The following is a 16646-nucleotide window of genomic DNA, read 5'->3' as shown; positions in this document are numbered from 1 at the left end:
AAGTAACAAAGGCTACCATCAGTAACACACTACGCCGCCAGGGACTCAAATCCTGCAGTGCCAGACGTGTCCCCCTGCTTAAGCCAGTACATGTGCAGGCCCGTCTGAAGTTTGCTAGAGAGCATTTGGATAATCCAGAAGAGGATTGTGGGAATGTCATATGGTCAGATGAAACCAAAATAGAACTTTTTGGTAAAAACTCTACTCGTCGTGTTTGGAGGAGAAAGAATGCTGAGTTGCATCCAAAGAACACCATACCTACTGTAAAGCATGGGGGTGGAAACATCATGCTTTGGGGCTGTTTTTCTGCAAAGGGACCAGGACGACTGATCCATGTAAAGGAAAGAATGAATGGGGCCATGTATCGTCAGATTTTGAGTGAAAACCTCCTTCCATCAGCAAGGGCATTGAAGATGAAACATGGCTGGGTCTTTCAGCATGACAATGATCCCAAACACACCGCCCGGGTAACGAAGGAGTGGCTTCGTAAGAAGCATTTCAAGGTCCTGGAGTGGCCTAGCCAGTCTCCAGATCTCCCCATAGAAAATCTTTGGAGGGAGTTGAAAGTCCGTGTTGCCCAGCGACAGCCCCAAAACATCACTGCTCTAGAGGAGATCTGCATAGAGGAATGGGCCAAAATACCAGCAACAGTGTGTGAAAACCTTGTGAAGACTTACAGAAAACGTCTGACCTCTGTCATTGCCAACAAAGGGTATATAACAAAGTATTGAGATGAACTTTTGTTATTGACCAAGTACTTATTTTCTACCATAATTTGCAAATAAATTCTTCAAAAATCAGACAATGTGATTTTCTGGATTTTTTTTCTCATTTTGTCTCTCACAGTTGAGGTATACCTATGATGAAAATTACAGGCCTCTCTCATCTTTTTAAGTGGGAGAACTTGCACAATTGGTGGCTGACTAAATACTTTTTTGCCCCACTGTAGGTTATTAATGCTTGCCTTCTCCGTTTCTCTTCTTGGTACTCACATGTGGCACTTGGTGCCACTACTCTACTGCCAAGTTGTTTGCCTACCATGGAAAAGTCATCTCTGATAAAGGAGCACTGGAATCCTCAGGTAGAAGGGCCCTTTCATCAGATTTTCCAGCCCACCACTGACTTCGTGAGGTCTCCAGGACTCTGAACAAATCTGTACCCTCACATGTGATAGTTGTGTAATCAGTGAGTGGCATATGTGTTGCCTCTGACCTCGGAGGAGCGATGTGAGGCAGAGCCAGGCAGTATATATGAGCAGGTAACGTATCAAAACAGCTGGGAGTGCATGGAGCTGCAGAACACCTGAGAGGCATGGTAGAAGCCAATGCTGAAGAAACTAAAAGGTTGTTTTTAGTGGCACTCTCCAGCCATTGGCATGAAGTGTCTTAATTCCATTTCTCCATCTTTACCACCACTACGTTGCTGAGATACTTTGGCATTTCAAGACATTACTGGGCTAGTGTAAAGGTGAAGGATGCATTGCCACCAGCTGTATGTGGTCTCTGTCACTCACCATTATGAGTCAAAGAGTTGGCAGCTTACTTTTGTAAAAAGATGAACTGTAAAATATGCATTCAAATTAAATGTGTCTTCACACAGAGTTTACTGAACTTCTCGTAAGCAGATTGATAACAAAGAGTCACAGGAGATGCAGGATTCATAATCCAATATACCCAAAAAAACAGCGGCTGCATGTCTAAACACTGTAAACTAAAGTAAGTTCATTGGAGATTCCAAACATGCCATGCCAGAGTATAGTTGCAGCATTTCAGCAAGCAGTACGTCGACCAGGAGTGGCCAATTTCAATCCTGGAGAACCACAATGGCTACTACAGGTTGTCATTCTAACCATTTTCTTAATTAGTGATTAGTTTTTGCTATTATTTAACTTTGTTTAAATTTTTTGGTATTTAAGACTCCGACCCTTTAAATCACAGCTGAGCAATGCCAGTCCTAAGGGGTGCAGTGGCTTAAGGTTTTTGTGCCAACACAGTAGCTTCATGAGAAATCGTTCATTGCTGATGAAACACTTATTGCTCAAGTGACATTTTTCTGCTTCATTTTAGTTATTTCGCTTGTTAAGATTTTGAACCCTTGATTGCTAATTTTAGTCTTAAACAGTTGTATTCATTCTTTTAACTTATTAGCAATAAGATACAAATGACAAAACCACCACCAGTTCTCCATCTCGCTTGTCTCCATGTCCATTCTCCCATCATTCACTGTTTGGTTTAATTAAGTACTCGGAAGGAAACAAGAGAAAGTGAAGAACTAACATCTGTTTTAAGCTTCAAATCACTTGGATGATATCATTAGAAAGGAAAATAAATTATGATTTAAGAATGAACTGATATGGTAGAGCTAATTCACTAACAAGCCATGAAATTAAAAAGATCTGTTGGTGAGGATTGGCTTCTAATTAAGCAGGTAGGTTGGAATAAAAACATGCAGCCACTGTGGCTCTCTGGAGTCGAGGTTGGCCACCCCGATAGAATACAATGTACACTATGAACACTATTTGCTGTTATGTCATATAATAATACAATTACTTAAATGACAGCAAGATATATGAATTAATCATTAAGTTTCAGGTACCTTCTGCTACTGAGCTCTTGAATGGGTAATCGTGATTTCAGTTTATTTTCACACATTATCTTCTGTTCCCTTTCTTTTGCTCTCTCCCTGTGTTTCTATAGTTATCTTATGTCTAATAAGTGACTAGAAAAGGGACACTAAAGTTCATGGACTGAGAAATCTGTCCCGACGAGACTAAAACACAACTGGCTGCATCCCTGATGATTTGCGGCTTATTAAAGAAGGTCAATACTTGGATACTATGATTTTGTGTTTTATGTTTCTAATGTTCATCACTTCATTGAGGGTTTTCACTTTGACATTAAGGAGTCATTTTTTCTGCTGACTGGTGTCAAAAAAGCCAAATCAATTCCACTGTGATTCACTGTTGAATAACAATAAAATATAAAAATTTACAAGGGTTGAATACTTTTTATAGGCATTATAACAAATTTGCATGAAAAAGGGTATAACAAAAGGAAGCAGTCGATTCCCCCACTTTCCTATGCAGCTAGGAACACGATTATTTTACTTCAGACCACAGGACAATCACACTGGTTTAGAAAGTCATACAGTCAAACCTGTGATCGACTATGAGGCAGAATGTCTAAATGGACACGCCAGCAGCTCAGAATGGTTGTGACGATGCAGATCAGCTCCATGCTCCTACTCTCGTTTTGGGAACTCGAACCCGACACTGTCGATAGTCATGACCGGGATGAGTTTGGCAGATGAGGACAAAACACACGTATGGCAAGGGGTAGGTAGAACAGTGCCGTAGTGCTTTTATTAAAAACAATTCAAAAACAAAACTGCATCAAAAGCGTTCAAGAAATAAAAAATCCATAAAAGAAGTGAAGGTTAATATTTAATGTATAAATCCGTTAAAATGAGGTTAAAACACTGGCAGGGATCTATCTCTTTTAAAATGTACAATCCCCAGTGCCTCCCTTTAAAAACTGACTTCTCTCCTGCTTATCCTACTTTGACCGTGCAGCACAGAGAGACCTCAACAACAGGTGCAGACACCCTTCAATCCTAGCCTGCGTACCCGCTACCCAATCTGTGCTGTTTCATGGGGAGCCACCAGACCCTACTCAGTACTCACCGCTGCCTTTCCAGGCTCCATGCAGCGAAAGCATGCCGTCCTCCCACTGCTGTTAATTGCTGGCTTCACCCGGCGAGAGGACACTCCCAAGCATGACAATCACTCCTGCTCCCACATCGTTCAACAGGAGTGATCCCTGAATTCCCTCCTGAGTGCTGGCCAGGCACCACTCCATTCCCATCCTGCCTGTCTTCTCATTTTAAGCTCCATCCTCTTTGTCGTGCCGGCATGTTCTTATAGGTGTCCATTGGCACAGTGTCTCAGTCCCACACTGCAGGAAGCAGATGAAGCAACTGAGACAGACCACACCCTCACGTGCTGGTGCCCCTCATTCCAATTACTCCACTCACTCCCCCCAGCTGTGCGAGGATGCACACCCATGGAGAATGAGTCGGCCAATTATTCATTTTATTAAAACAGCCGCTTTTACTGAGCTGCAGACCTGCTATACCATAATGGTCACATACTTGTGCAACAGCTGTTATACTCTTAGGCAGTGCACACTGCAGTTATCACATTTGCACATAGGTTGAATTTGAAGAAGGCATAGTGATCACCTTGGACATTGCATTGTGGCTGTAACCAGACTTGTCCAAAATTGATAAAAAAAAATGAAGTTGAGGAATATGCCTTCCCAAGGTTGTCTGCCTTTTTGCTACAGATCAGCCCATTCCGTTTTTAACTGTTGTTGGATGTTTCCACCTTTGAACATACAAGCAAAAAGTGACAATTCAACAATCTATTTGTGCTCGCCGTCCCATCTTACCCTTCTGGCAAAAGTAGCATATCTTATCAATAACTGCAGCAATGAAGAGACAGATCACAACTTCTTGTTTTTGCTGCCATGCAATACCCAAAGCATCATTGAAGGAGCAGCCAAAACACCAGACCCAAATATGTTTAATGAAATCTGGTTTGGTTTCTGTAAATATGCATCAGCTGATGCCTGTACTTCAGTGACATACAGCTCCTGCCTTAACTTCTTTGGAATAGGAACAATGCAGGATGTTTTCCACAGCTGTGGCACTTTTTGAAGCTTTATGGTCAGACTGAACTATTCTGGTGGTAGCAAGATGCCGTCTAATAACAGGCTTGTAGCTAGGAGTAAGATGAATCAGATTGTGGTCAGATTTGCCTAAAGGAGCGAGTAGATTTCACTTAAAGGCACTGGTAACATTTCAATACAAGTCACAGTAATTGAAGTCACCAGATATTAAAACCTCAGGGTTGGAGCAAGTCATCACTAAAGCGTTGGGTGACAGAATGAATAATTTCCATTGCCGATTCCCCATTTGCAGAAGGGTAAATAATACTACTTCATTAAGGATATTTTTCTCCTTAGGCAAAAAACATGGACAATTTCAATGTCTGAATTTCAAACTGTAGTTTTAACTGTAATGTGTTCCCATTCGCATTATCATGTATTTTCCCCCACACTGCAGGAAGACGAAATCCAACATTATAACAGTGTTAGGTATATCACGTTTAAGCCAGCCCACCATAAAGCATAAAATGTCACTGTACTCGTACACTCCAAGGTGTCCTAAAAGAGCAGGCAGTTCATACATATTACATGACAGCAATCGAACATCTGACCAGTTCTGAAATCTTTTTGCTTTGCATTTACTCTCGCACCAGCATGCTGCCGCTCATGTGATCAGGTGTAGCTGCTTGCGCATTCACAATTGCATTGCAAGTACCTGTTTACAGAGTATTCAATACACCTGCTTTTAATTTCTAGTCCCTGTTTCAGGTGCTGTAAGACATAAGACGGCCTTCGGGTCATCTGCACGACTCCCAAGTTCTCAGCCCATCTGAAGTGCAGTCACAAGGTGGCACTTGGGTTTGTCTGTACATTTCAAATCCAGTTATCAGATTTCTAGTAACTGCTATCAGTAACAAGCCAGAACAATCCCAATTTTAAATTAAGACTAGTTAATCAAAAAAAAAAGGTGAGAAATACTGATCTTCTATAAAACAGCTGTTGCACAGCACCTGGAAGTAAAAAATACCAATCACCACCATATAGTTTTATAACTGTCAGAAAAGGCTCCAGCAATCCAAAACCCTGAACAGGGATCTAAAGGTTAGAAAATGGATGGAAGCATGAGAAAGGTTCTTAAAATGAATCAACTGTTGTACATTTTTTCTGTCATGGGTGACTATTACCATGACAAAATACATCTCACAGTGCAGTGTATTAGGTCTCTGAAGTTTCACGCTTGTTATTTACTGTGTTGCTTGGGATTGGCTCAAGCAGACCCCCGTGACCCTGCATTAGGATACAGCGGGTTGTAATGGATGGATTTACTGTAATTGCCAGACCTGGAGCACACCACATCAAATCTCTTTGATTGTGTCTATTTCGTGCTAGGCACCTGGAAAAGTGGTCAGAGAACTTGGGGAGAAATTTGAGAAGAGCTTGGACATTTCACACCATAAAGTCCACCACTTAAACCACAGCTTCAGAATGTTGCACTATCCGTACTAGAAACCGAGCAAATTGCCTTTTAGCAACTGGCTGAAATATAAAACCAGCATTTTTCTATTTTAACCGTCAACCAGTTACCAATACAAATCTTTAATTTTAAAAAGAGTTTAATTCATTTAATGCATAAAAATCTGCATACTGTAAAATAAAGCACATACTAACAATGGTCCATTAGAAAAACTGTCAACTAATTTATTTTGGATTTTATTGCTGAAAATTCTACTTCAAATGTGGTTTTCAAACCTAACGTTACGTGCAAGTTTCACAAAGTTTCTGCCTTGAACTGGAACTTCTATTCTCCCTAAAGTTACAGTTGGGAGGAAACATGGTTTTGTTCACAGATGGGATTACTGTTTAGTATTTGACACTGACTTGGGACAGTTATGGTACTGGAAACAGATGGGAAGGTTTTTAGTTATTGGTAAGTGCCCATGATAAAACTTGGGCCATGTTTGTTGGACATTTGTAGATTTCACATTAGTCCAAATTTATAATAAAAAAAAAAACCATCACTATTAGAAATAATGGATCAGACCTTGCATAAACATGACATTCATTATGTATGATATGGAAACATGCTAATGTTGACTTGATCTTGGCTGCCAAGGAAGCTAGAGCCTCTTTGTGGAAGGGAGGGGGAAAAAAGGCAAAAGCCAACGTTGGAGATGCAACATTCAGACACACCTGATTTACCGACAAAAAATTAAATGCTATACAGTTTATGAATGAAAAACGGCAACTAAATATAGCAAGCCTAACACAAAATATTAATAGGCACGGGATCTCAGCACACACACAAACCCCTACATTAGGGTTACACAGAGATACTACTTCCACTTAAGTGTTGAGATTCAACTTTTAGCACTCACCGATTAGTTTATTTCAAGGGTTGTGATGGTGTTATTCCTCAAAGATATTTATAAAATAATTTGAGGATTGACTAGTATCTCAAGGGAGAAACATTTTCAGATATAAATCAATACCCTGGCATTTAAGCACCCTCAACTATTTACACAGCCCACAGTTTACTTTGAAGGGAAGGTTAGTTAAATTACATGCTTTATCAAAGCTACCTGCACCATACCAAAAAAAAAAAAAAAAAAAAAAAAAAAACCAAGGATAAAGAATGTGACACCATTATCAAAGTTTTGTGATTTCTACCTTCTAGTCTTTATAACGGTTTCATAGTTAAAAGGGAAAGTCCTTTTCCAAATCAATAAGAAAGATCCACTGTAGGGTATTGGTACTTTCAGGTGGATGAATGTAAAAACACAATAACAGTGCGAGGACAATTCCTAAGGCACTATAGTACAGGCACCAGATTCCACACCAAAAATTTAAAATCTAAGTCAGTAGAAACAAATAAAAAAGCTCAAGTCTTTCTCCCCTTCCTCCTCCAGCTTTATTGATAGTTTAAAATTACACTTCTATTTTCTAGGACTTCAGTTGCATTTACCTTCCGACTTAAAAACTGAGTACAAGCAAATGATATTTTTTACAGTAGTCTAAGTGATAATATTGTACAAAAATAACATTTTGATTTCTGTGAAAACATTCTTCTTACTCATAACTTCAGACTCTTGCTTTTTCTTGTTCTTGAAGTTTGTCTTCTGCTCTGGGTTTACACTAATCTACTTTGAAAAATTGTGACCGAAACCTTGGCCTAATTTCTATCTTCAACCTCAGCACTGTTGCCGTAAGCAGCTGGCATTTACAAAACAAACTACTCCCGATATTTTCTTCCCACAGTTAGAGGTTCTTCATATAACTTAAATTTTCAGTTAACTCCCACTTAAGCTGTATACTGCCGATAGGGCCTGATACGGATATAACTTATGTTGTGAAACACTTCACAGGTTAAACATTCCTAGGCCAGCTTCTTTTTCTTGAGTAAAAATTAATTCTGAGGAAGTCTTACTTCCAATAGTATTTGTTTCCTCTCACTCAGGATTACTTCCAAGAACCCAAGAGGGTTAAATCTGCACATCTCTTCCCATTCATTAATCCCTATACACCAGTGGCATGGAAAGGGGGTTCTTTAACAAAGCATTATACATTACACCTCTACCAAACTAAACATAAACATTTTTTTTTGTATTAAATGCAGAAAGTCGATTTTTTCCACCCCTTTCCTCCTTTTACATGTCAAGTAAAGCTCACTGGCCTGGGACTAGCCTCTATCTGCCAACCTTGGGCCAGTGAAGAGGATTCAGAGAAAATAATACAACCATCAATCAGAAAAAGGAGGGGCGACAAAGGAAAAGGATTAAGCTGTAGCCTCGATGGTGCATTCTCTTGCCAGGTGTCCAGACTCTCCACAACGGTAGCAGTTCACTTCACTTGTTTTGCTGCAGTTGATAGCAACATGTCCAGTTTCTCCACACCTAAAAGATAAAGAGCTGCTTATCAGTTACAGACAAAAACAAAAGGCTACTAAAATTTTATTAAGGATTCCAATTAACAGCAACAATATAAAATTAAGTTTCCTTCACCACCAGTATTTATTTCAAAACAGAAGGCAGCGTCAAAGCTAAAAAAAAGGCTAAGTAACATTCATGATGACTGTAATTGGAATACTTCAAAGCTGCAACAATGACTTAATAATGTACTTCAAAAACCTTTATAAAGACGCTACGATAATTCTGGATCACACAAAATATTTCTAGATGGACATCCTGATCCAGCACCTCATTAAATCTAAAATCTTACCTGACAAGTTAAACAAGCAAAACAGTGGGAAAAGGTGCGAACAGCATCAGTTTCAAACTAAGAACCAGGGAACTTTCACCAGACTCTGAATGGGGCGCTCATGAAACTATCTTCATCCAAAAAGAAAATTCAATCAAAATCCAAGTTTAGTTGTAATGAAATATGTAAAAATCCAAATTTGGTAAAGTTAACTTTTTTTTTTAATTAAAAGATTCACCAAGTGGAATAATTTCTTTTAAAGGTGCTATACAAAATTAAGACCTTTAATACTACACAATTTACTTGTATGTAAAATATAAATAAGCAGCAGTGTCTTATCAAAATATTCTGCGTAGAAACCAGTAAAGTGTACTAATTGTTTAATCTACAAAGGAGCCATTGAAGTGTTCCATTGAGCTACATATAAAGTTACTCCTGTTACATGCTAACAGACGACTGCTTTCTCCCCACTGATGACTAAACTAGAGTTGCATTAATCAGTTCATACTTATTCAACATGCTGAATATCAATCAGGCTACCTGAAGTAGATTTCCCACTAAGCTTTCAAAATACACAAAATAAGGCTGTTAGGCAAAATGATCAGTCCAAATATAGCTATGACCTTTCCTAGAACCCAAGAGGGGCTTGATTATGCTAGCTTAGCATGACTGTTAGTTTCAGCTGTCCTCGAACATATGCAATAGGCACATATTCAGCTTTAAACACCAACAAGGATAGATAGAACTTAATTTGTCCCTGGGAAGAAATTTGGCTTTTTACAGAAGCTCTTAAAAAAAAAATTTAAAATGTATATATTATACACACACACACACATATATATACATATACACACACGCGCGCTATGGTCTGAACACACACACCAGAGTAGGTAAAGAAAATGAAACACTTCTGATTTGGCAGTCCCAGTGACTGCTGTTGGTATAAAGCAGCCGGACATGGAGATACTTTGGTGCAGAAACAGTCAATAATGTGTTCCTTGGTTGTGTGGATGTTGAGAAGGTCCCAATTCTCTTTTCACCAAGAAACACTACATCATACTTTTATCAAAATTAACAAGGAAGATTTGAACAACAAAGAAAACAGGACAAAGTGTCACACATAAGTATTCTTTTGAAAAACATTATTACAGATACTACTAAGCTAAATTTAAAATGAAATTGTTTCAGCAGCTCCCTTCACAAGGCAGAGACACTGCACCTGATAGGCACGGTCTGCTATACTTACAAATGTCACAAACATATTACAATAGAGCTGTACCTATTACCTATGGGGGAAAAAAAAACTAGCCTCCTGGCATTTCAAAAAATCTATTTACTCTTGTTTTACCTATGTAAATGGTTTGAAACCTAGAACAATGAGAGCTTGCAGATCACTTCAGTGAGGACGTTTGAACTGTTTAAAACAAAAATTTGATAAAGCTTATTTTGAACACTTTGTAAGCATAAAATTACTCACACTGACTTCTCCATTTATATTTTATCACAGAAGAAAGTCGCCAAATTTATCTGCAGACAAATCTTACATATCCTCAGGACTAAATTGATTGACTAACCATTTAATCTTTTCATCTTCCCTAATGCCTGCTTTTCGTACTTGCTCCTGTTATACTCCTGAATAATCTTCCATCTGTCAGATTTCTTATGTTCATCTACTCTGGCTTTGTCCTGCCTATATAAAAGTAATCTACCCAAACCTAAAATCACATACCACACTAAAGATTTATATTTGAAATTTTGCTTTTTTGTTCTTTTAAATGTAACTTGTGATCTTTAAAGCTACACAATATTTTACATACCAAAGGTCAAAAAAATCTTTTTTTGGACCACCTTCACTGGCCAACAGAAATCAATTCATTACCTGGCACCATGTTCTCCTCAAAAAAAGTGCCAATTTGACTCAAGCACTTAAATCAACAGCGACAATCTTGTATTTCTGGCATGGTAAATTGTATTATTGAATGATTAATTTTCATGTATTTACTGGATAGTGAATGAATGCTCATTACTTTGTAAATTATGCTTCTGTTTATATTTAGTAGCAGACTAAACAGCAGTAGATCCAGAATTACTTTTGCCAGTGAACTGCATAAAGTACCTTCTTTGACAGAAATTTCCTTGGCAGTGGCTGCAGTCTAGACTAGGATTTAAAAAAAACAAAACAAAAAAAAAAACCACACCAATGAAGTCTCCCCAGTTGTCACAATTTACAGTGCCATTCAGAACTGGAAATTTAACAATAAAGGGCCTGCATTTGAATTTGAGTACTTAAACTGACCCTGCCAAGCCACCTAAAATATTTATTAAAACACTACAATATTAAAACTCAGAATAAGCTACAAAAAACAAAAAAAAAAAAAGTGAGGCAATTTTTTTTACATCTGTTGCATGAAAGGCTTGACAAGAACTACAAATCCAAGTACCTGTAGCACTTCACTTTAGTGCAGTCTTTTTGGATATGCCCAAACTCCCCACAAGAGTAGCACTTCTGCTCATCGGCATGATCGCAGTCACGAGCCAGATGTCCAGGTTTGCCACAGTTGTAGCACAGTTGCTCCCTCTCTCTCTTGGGCTCTTTGCAATCCTTGGCAATATGACCACCTTTGCCACAATTGTAGCAGGCTACTCAAATGACAAAAATTCTAAGCATTACACAAAAGAAACAAAACAGTGAAACATTGTGTACTGTTAGAAATCACTATAATTTACAAACATTATCTACCACTTAGCTGAAAAGATTACTGGCACAGTACTGGTAGTATGAACGGCTGGAGAACATTTTTCAATTATAAAAAAAAAAAAATAGTAAAAGTTTATTTCCTGGTTAAGTATTACAAGATGATTGAAAATACAATTGGTTTTGGGTTATTCCAATAAAATCATATTTGGGTGATATCTAGTAATAAATAAAAGTTCAAGCAACAGGTCTGACGCTTCAGTTTTATAGTCATGCTTACTTCAAAGAATATTGCACCCAAAAATAATTTGCTTTATAGTGATGGCTGGAAAAAAAGAAATGTAATCATCTTTTTCATAGAGAACGGAGATAGCAATGTTTAACAGAATGGGCATCTATGGTGACCAATCACTGTACAGCAGCGAACAACGTAAAAAAATGGTTGGGGTGGAAGGTCTCATATTAACTTGTATAACAATCAACAGGCCAGTTATTCCAAAACAATTTGTGAAGGACAGACAGAAAATTTGCTCAGAAGGTACCGAGCATTTGAACTGAAGGTGTCCTCCCATTGTTCCAAAAGTCACTGACTGCTTTCACTGGTCAAGAATCCTGTCTGCAATTTAAAAAACACAATCCCATGTGAACATGGTTCCTGTTGATGTTTTGCACCAATTTTTCCAGGAATGTTTAACAATACTTTAGAAATGTGTTTTGCATGATACAAGTACACAAAACTAAACAAGTTATGTTTTCTTCTCTCAGTGTAGTACTAGGGTGTTGTACCGTGTTAACCATTATGAATGTTGAGAAAAGCCAAGCAAAATGACACCTTTTATTGGCTAACTAAAAAGATTACAATATGCAAGCTTTCGAGGCAACTCAGGCCCCTTCTTCAGGCAAGATTCTTTAGTTAGCCAATAAAAGGTGTCATTTTGCTTGGCTTTTCTCTCAGTGTGAAATGTTAATATTTGTTGCTATAGTGTTGGTATTCACAGATTCCATCAAACTCTCTCTGCTCTATGAATTTTTTTCCCCCCAGCCATCACTACATAATACACCAGACAAGAAAATTTTTTGGGGGGAAACTATTCCTTTAACAGTCAACTTAAAATGCACGCTAATTGTGTTAACATATCTGTTACCATTTATTAGTGTCTAGTGCTAGTTCCCTAGCACCATACACCACACAGGATGCATTTAAAATATATATTTTAGGCTTTAAACACCTGAGAACCATTAATGTGTTTAAATAAAAAAAGGAAAAATATTGATTTTAAAAGTTTCAAAGTGCAGCTGTAACTAAAAATAAACAAATACAAATCAAACCAGGTACCATGATAGGATATACTCTAAAAACGTGCTTACTGGGAATACCATCAGCTGAAACTGGGTTAAATAATGATATGGTATAGTTTGGTAAATAAACTGAACAGATTTTTATCGTGAAAGTAATTAAACTATGCTCAAAACAGTGTACTGTTCTTCTATTTAACTTCAGGTAAAAGTTCAAAACGTTCACCTTCAAATTGCATGTACCCACCGTCCTCATGAAGCTCACAGTCCTTGGCAACATGACCTGCTTCCCCACAGCGATAACAAATTTCTAACAGAAGACAGAGAAAGCAAGATAACTATTAAAAAAAAAAAAAAAACTTGCTGTGATTGATAGGATGGCTTTTAAATGAACATTGAAGCAGTTTTAGGTCAAAACAGGAAAAAAAAAAAAAAAAACACAACGCCACTTAATTGACATGAGAATGTGGAAATAAGTGACACTGGGTTAAAATTCTGAAAGCTAATAATATAGCATTCTTACCTCTGCCTGCCACATAGCCTCCGCGATTGCGACTCCTTCCTCCACGACCGCGACTGCTTCCTCCTCCACTAGGACACTCGCGAGCCCAGTGTCCAGTGCGTCCACATTTAAAACATTCGTTGTTGCTCATTTCCAACGGTTTTGTTTAAAAACCTAAATAAAAGTCACATTAACAGTACACATTAAATAAAAGCTTTCAATGCTTCAGCGATTCCTAGTTCTTGTCTACATTTATTGACACAAAAACGGGTAATACTTGATAGCAATTTGACATACTTTGTTAGTATTCAATTCATTATAAAAGGCTTTCCATTACCCTGTAATTTAGAAACACATTTTAATCAAAAACTAGCCTACCTTATATCACATATCACCCTCGACATTAAACAGGTTACATTTACATTATCCAAGATTTCTGCAGCATTCCAATTAAAAAGGTTGCAAATAAATTAACACAATCACTAAAAAGGCTGCAAATAAATTAACACAATCACTTTTACTCTAATAAAAATAAGTACACATACACAAAAAATTACATTTATGAAAGCGCAGATGCAATTATTACATTTTAATGCTTGATTAACTGCAGTTAACTGATTTCACGAACAAGCTCAAATAAAAAAAAACACGAAAGACTAGCGCAATTTCGCCTTTCGGTGGACAGTATGACATTTAAACATTAAACAATGAACCACACCTATCTCCAACATGAAGGTTTCACTGAACGCTGTGCAATATACACTACAAGTCATTCTAACCCTAAATTGAACTATGCAGCAATAATTCAGGGCCACGTTTCCATGACAGCTTAGAATATAATGCAGGCAGGCAACTCCTGGATATTTAGATTTACATGTTAATAATGACTCATGTTAAGTAAAAAAATAAAAAAAAGATTTTAAACCTTGGATTCAAGTCTAAGACTATTTTATTATCCCAGCGGAAGGCGGGTCTCGCACATGTCAAGCGTCATAGGAAAAACGAAAGTTTCCAATCGAGCAGGCTTCACAGCTACCCATTAAAAGATAGGCCGCAAACTGACACGCGAACACGTAAAAACTAATAAAGTTCATATCAAATATAAATTACACCATGATTCGAAAACTACTGAGGAAATACGATATTAAAATGACATAATTTATGTGGATGATATCGATTTAGGCTGCCCCAACAAAGTGGCCCAGGCCGCAGCATTACTTGGGAAATAAGCCGTCAGCGGCTTCTAAGACCACCAGCCTATTAATAGGTATTGACTAGCGAGTACACGTGGTCGGCCGCCACGAACGTATTCATGAAACACAAGCCTCATGAAACCCCGAAATCATCGTTAATGATGAGCGTCAAAATAGCTCTGCGTGTTTCGGGCCTACATGCTCGGCGGGAAAGCTGAAGAAGCCAGTGGGACTCGAACGGCACGGCACGACACCACAACACCCGCTACGTACCCTCGCTCTAACCCACACTGACATTCCGCAAACCTTCAGTTTTCCTTCATGTAAATGCAGGTAACTTTTTGGGAAACGTCCTTTCCAGACCCATGTGTTCGAAGAGGCTACGATGCTACGCGAAGAACGGGTTTCCCGCGCAGGCCTAACGAAGCAGGCCAAAGTGCGCCGTCACAATTCTCGCTTGTTTACCTTTTCAGTACAAATAACTCGAACTAGGTCTCTTCTATTTTCCACTCCAATGGGGTTTAAGTTATGCGCCAACCTGGTTTACGGAAAAGATAACCCCACACACCGCGACGAAGACGAGATTTTCGCAGGTTTTCTACACTCACCTTCGCTACGTGACTCACCGCTGTTTATTTTCGGTTCCCCTCCTCCTCTCGCGCTCGCTCGCGCGCTCTCTCTCTCTCTCTGCTGCGCCACACGAGGTTTGCGCACGGCCCCCTCCCTTTCGGCGCCCCTCCCCCTTCGCTCATTGCGCACGTCTTTCTAGTTTCTCTACCCCAAACCGAAATGTGCAGTTCTCCACGGACTGGTGGGTAGGGATCTGGAACGGATCTGTTCACAAACGGTAACAGAGCAGATGACACGGATCGGTGACACAGTCATCGGAGTGTTAATCGTAAACCTTGAAAACAAATATTTTTTGCTATTAAATCGAACTAAAATATAGTAGCATTTTCTGGCCCCGCAACCCTGCACCGGATTCTGAAGGTCAAATGAATAGTCCATTGCATTTTATCCACTAGTAAATAGGCATACCTCTATTTTTTATATGCCAGTTATTTCAATCTGTCGTGAAAACTGTCTTTTACAGAGAAAGAAAATCTTGACTCTGTAACTGTATTCCCTTTCCTGGATAAGAATATTAAAAATTCTCTTGGATTGTATTTCAGATGTTGGCGTTACTGTCAATATTAATATATAATATGCAATTACAGCACACGTGTTATTATAAATCTTGTAACAATGGAAAGGGCAAGACATAAAATACACAGTAATACAATAAAACACGTTTATCTATTCCTGCTTTATCCACTCCAGAGTTGGAGGAGCCAGAGCCTCTCCCAGCAACACCTGGCACAAGTCAGAAAGCAACCCCATACAAATCTGTGGCAGGGCACACTCATGCCAACATATTTGTATCTGAAAATCTTAATTATTTGAAATTCTGCATTTTTTTAAAGAAAATTAGATTCAAATAGATATGTAATAAATTTTTTAAATACTTGTAGTAGTACTAAGCATGCTTTTATTGACGTTTTCACCAAGATATAGGAAAGAGAAATCCCACAAGGACATGTTCAAATATCACTATAAAGTATAGCAATAAAAGTGCCAAAACAAATGGTTGTTGAACTTCACAAGTTAAAATAATTGCTAAAAATATATACAAATCAGAATTCACTGTCTTAATCTTCTTTATTTATTCATCTGGTTTGTACAATGCTATATACTGTATACTCTGCCGTTCTTTATTATATTCTGTAAGACCTTGAGCATGGGAAAGGTGCTATATAAATAAAATGTATTATTATTATTATTATTATTAAATATAAATATGGCACTTCATGCTGTTAAAGTACCAATCAGGAAGCTACTACAATTAAAAAAGGAATAAATATTAAAGTGGCGCAGTGGTAGTGCTGCTGCCTCGCAGTTAGGATACCCGGGCTCGCTTCCCAGGTACTCCCTGCGTGGAGTTTGCATGTTCACCCCGTGTCTGCATGGGTTTCCTCACACAGTCCAAAGACATGCAGGTTAGGTGCACTGGCGATCCTAAATTGTCCCTAGTATGTGCTTGGTGTGTGGGTGTGTGTGTG

General features: G+C 38.4%; 1 protein-coding gene across 4 annotated transcripts; it reads right to left on the bottom strand.

Annotated features, from left to right (window-relative positions):
• Positions 1-7550: 7550 nt before the first annotated feature.
• cnbpb (CCHC-type zinc finger, nucleic acid binding protein b) lies at positions 7551-15297 on the bottom strand. 4 transcript variants are annotated; one of them, XM_028824066.2, is made up of 5 exons: positions 15156-15297; positions 13376-13528; positions 13079-13162; positions 11303-11501; positions 7551-8557 (listed from the first exon to the last, which is right to left on the bottom strand). In XM_028824066.2, the coding sequence occupies exons 2-5, from the start codon at positions 13503-13505 to the stop codon at positions 8440-8442; spliced, it is 531 nt and encodes a 176-aa protein (XP_028679899.1). In that variant the 5' UTR covers positions 13506-13528; positions 15156-15297; the 3' UTR covers positions 7551-8439. The 4 variants fall into 4 exon arrangements, with proteins under 4 accessions (XP_028679899.1, XP_028679902.1, XP_028679901.1 ...); XM_028824069.2 differs by having other exon boundaries at positions 13100-13162; XM_028824068.2 differs by having other exon boundaries at positions 15174-15252.
• Between the last annotated feature and the right edge of the window lie 1349 nt (positions 15298-16646).

Source organism: Erpetoichthys calabaricus, chromosome 18, assembly GCF_900747795.2.
Source record: "Erpetoichthys calabaricus chromosome 18, fErpCal1.3, whole genome shotgun sequence".
Classification (NCBI taxonomy): Eukaryota; Metazoa; Chordata; class Cladistia; order Polypteriformes; family Polypteridae; genus Erpetoichthys; species Erpetoichthys calabaricus.
This window is presented reverse-complemented; position numbering and strand designations above follow the sequence as displayed.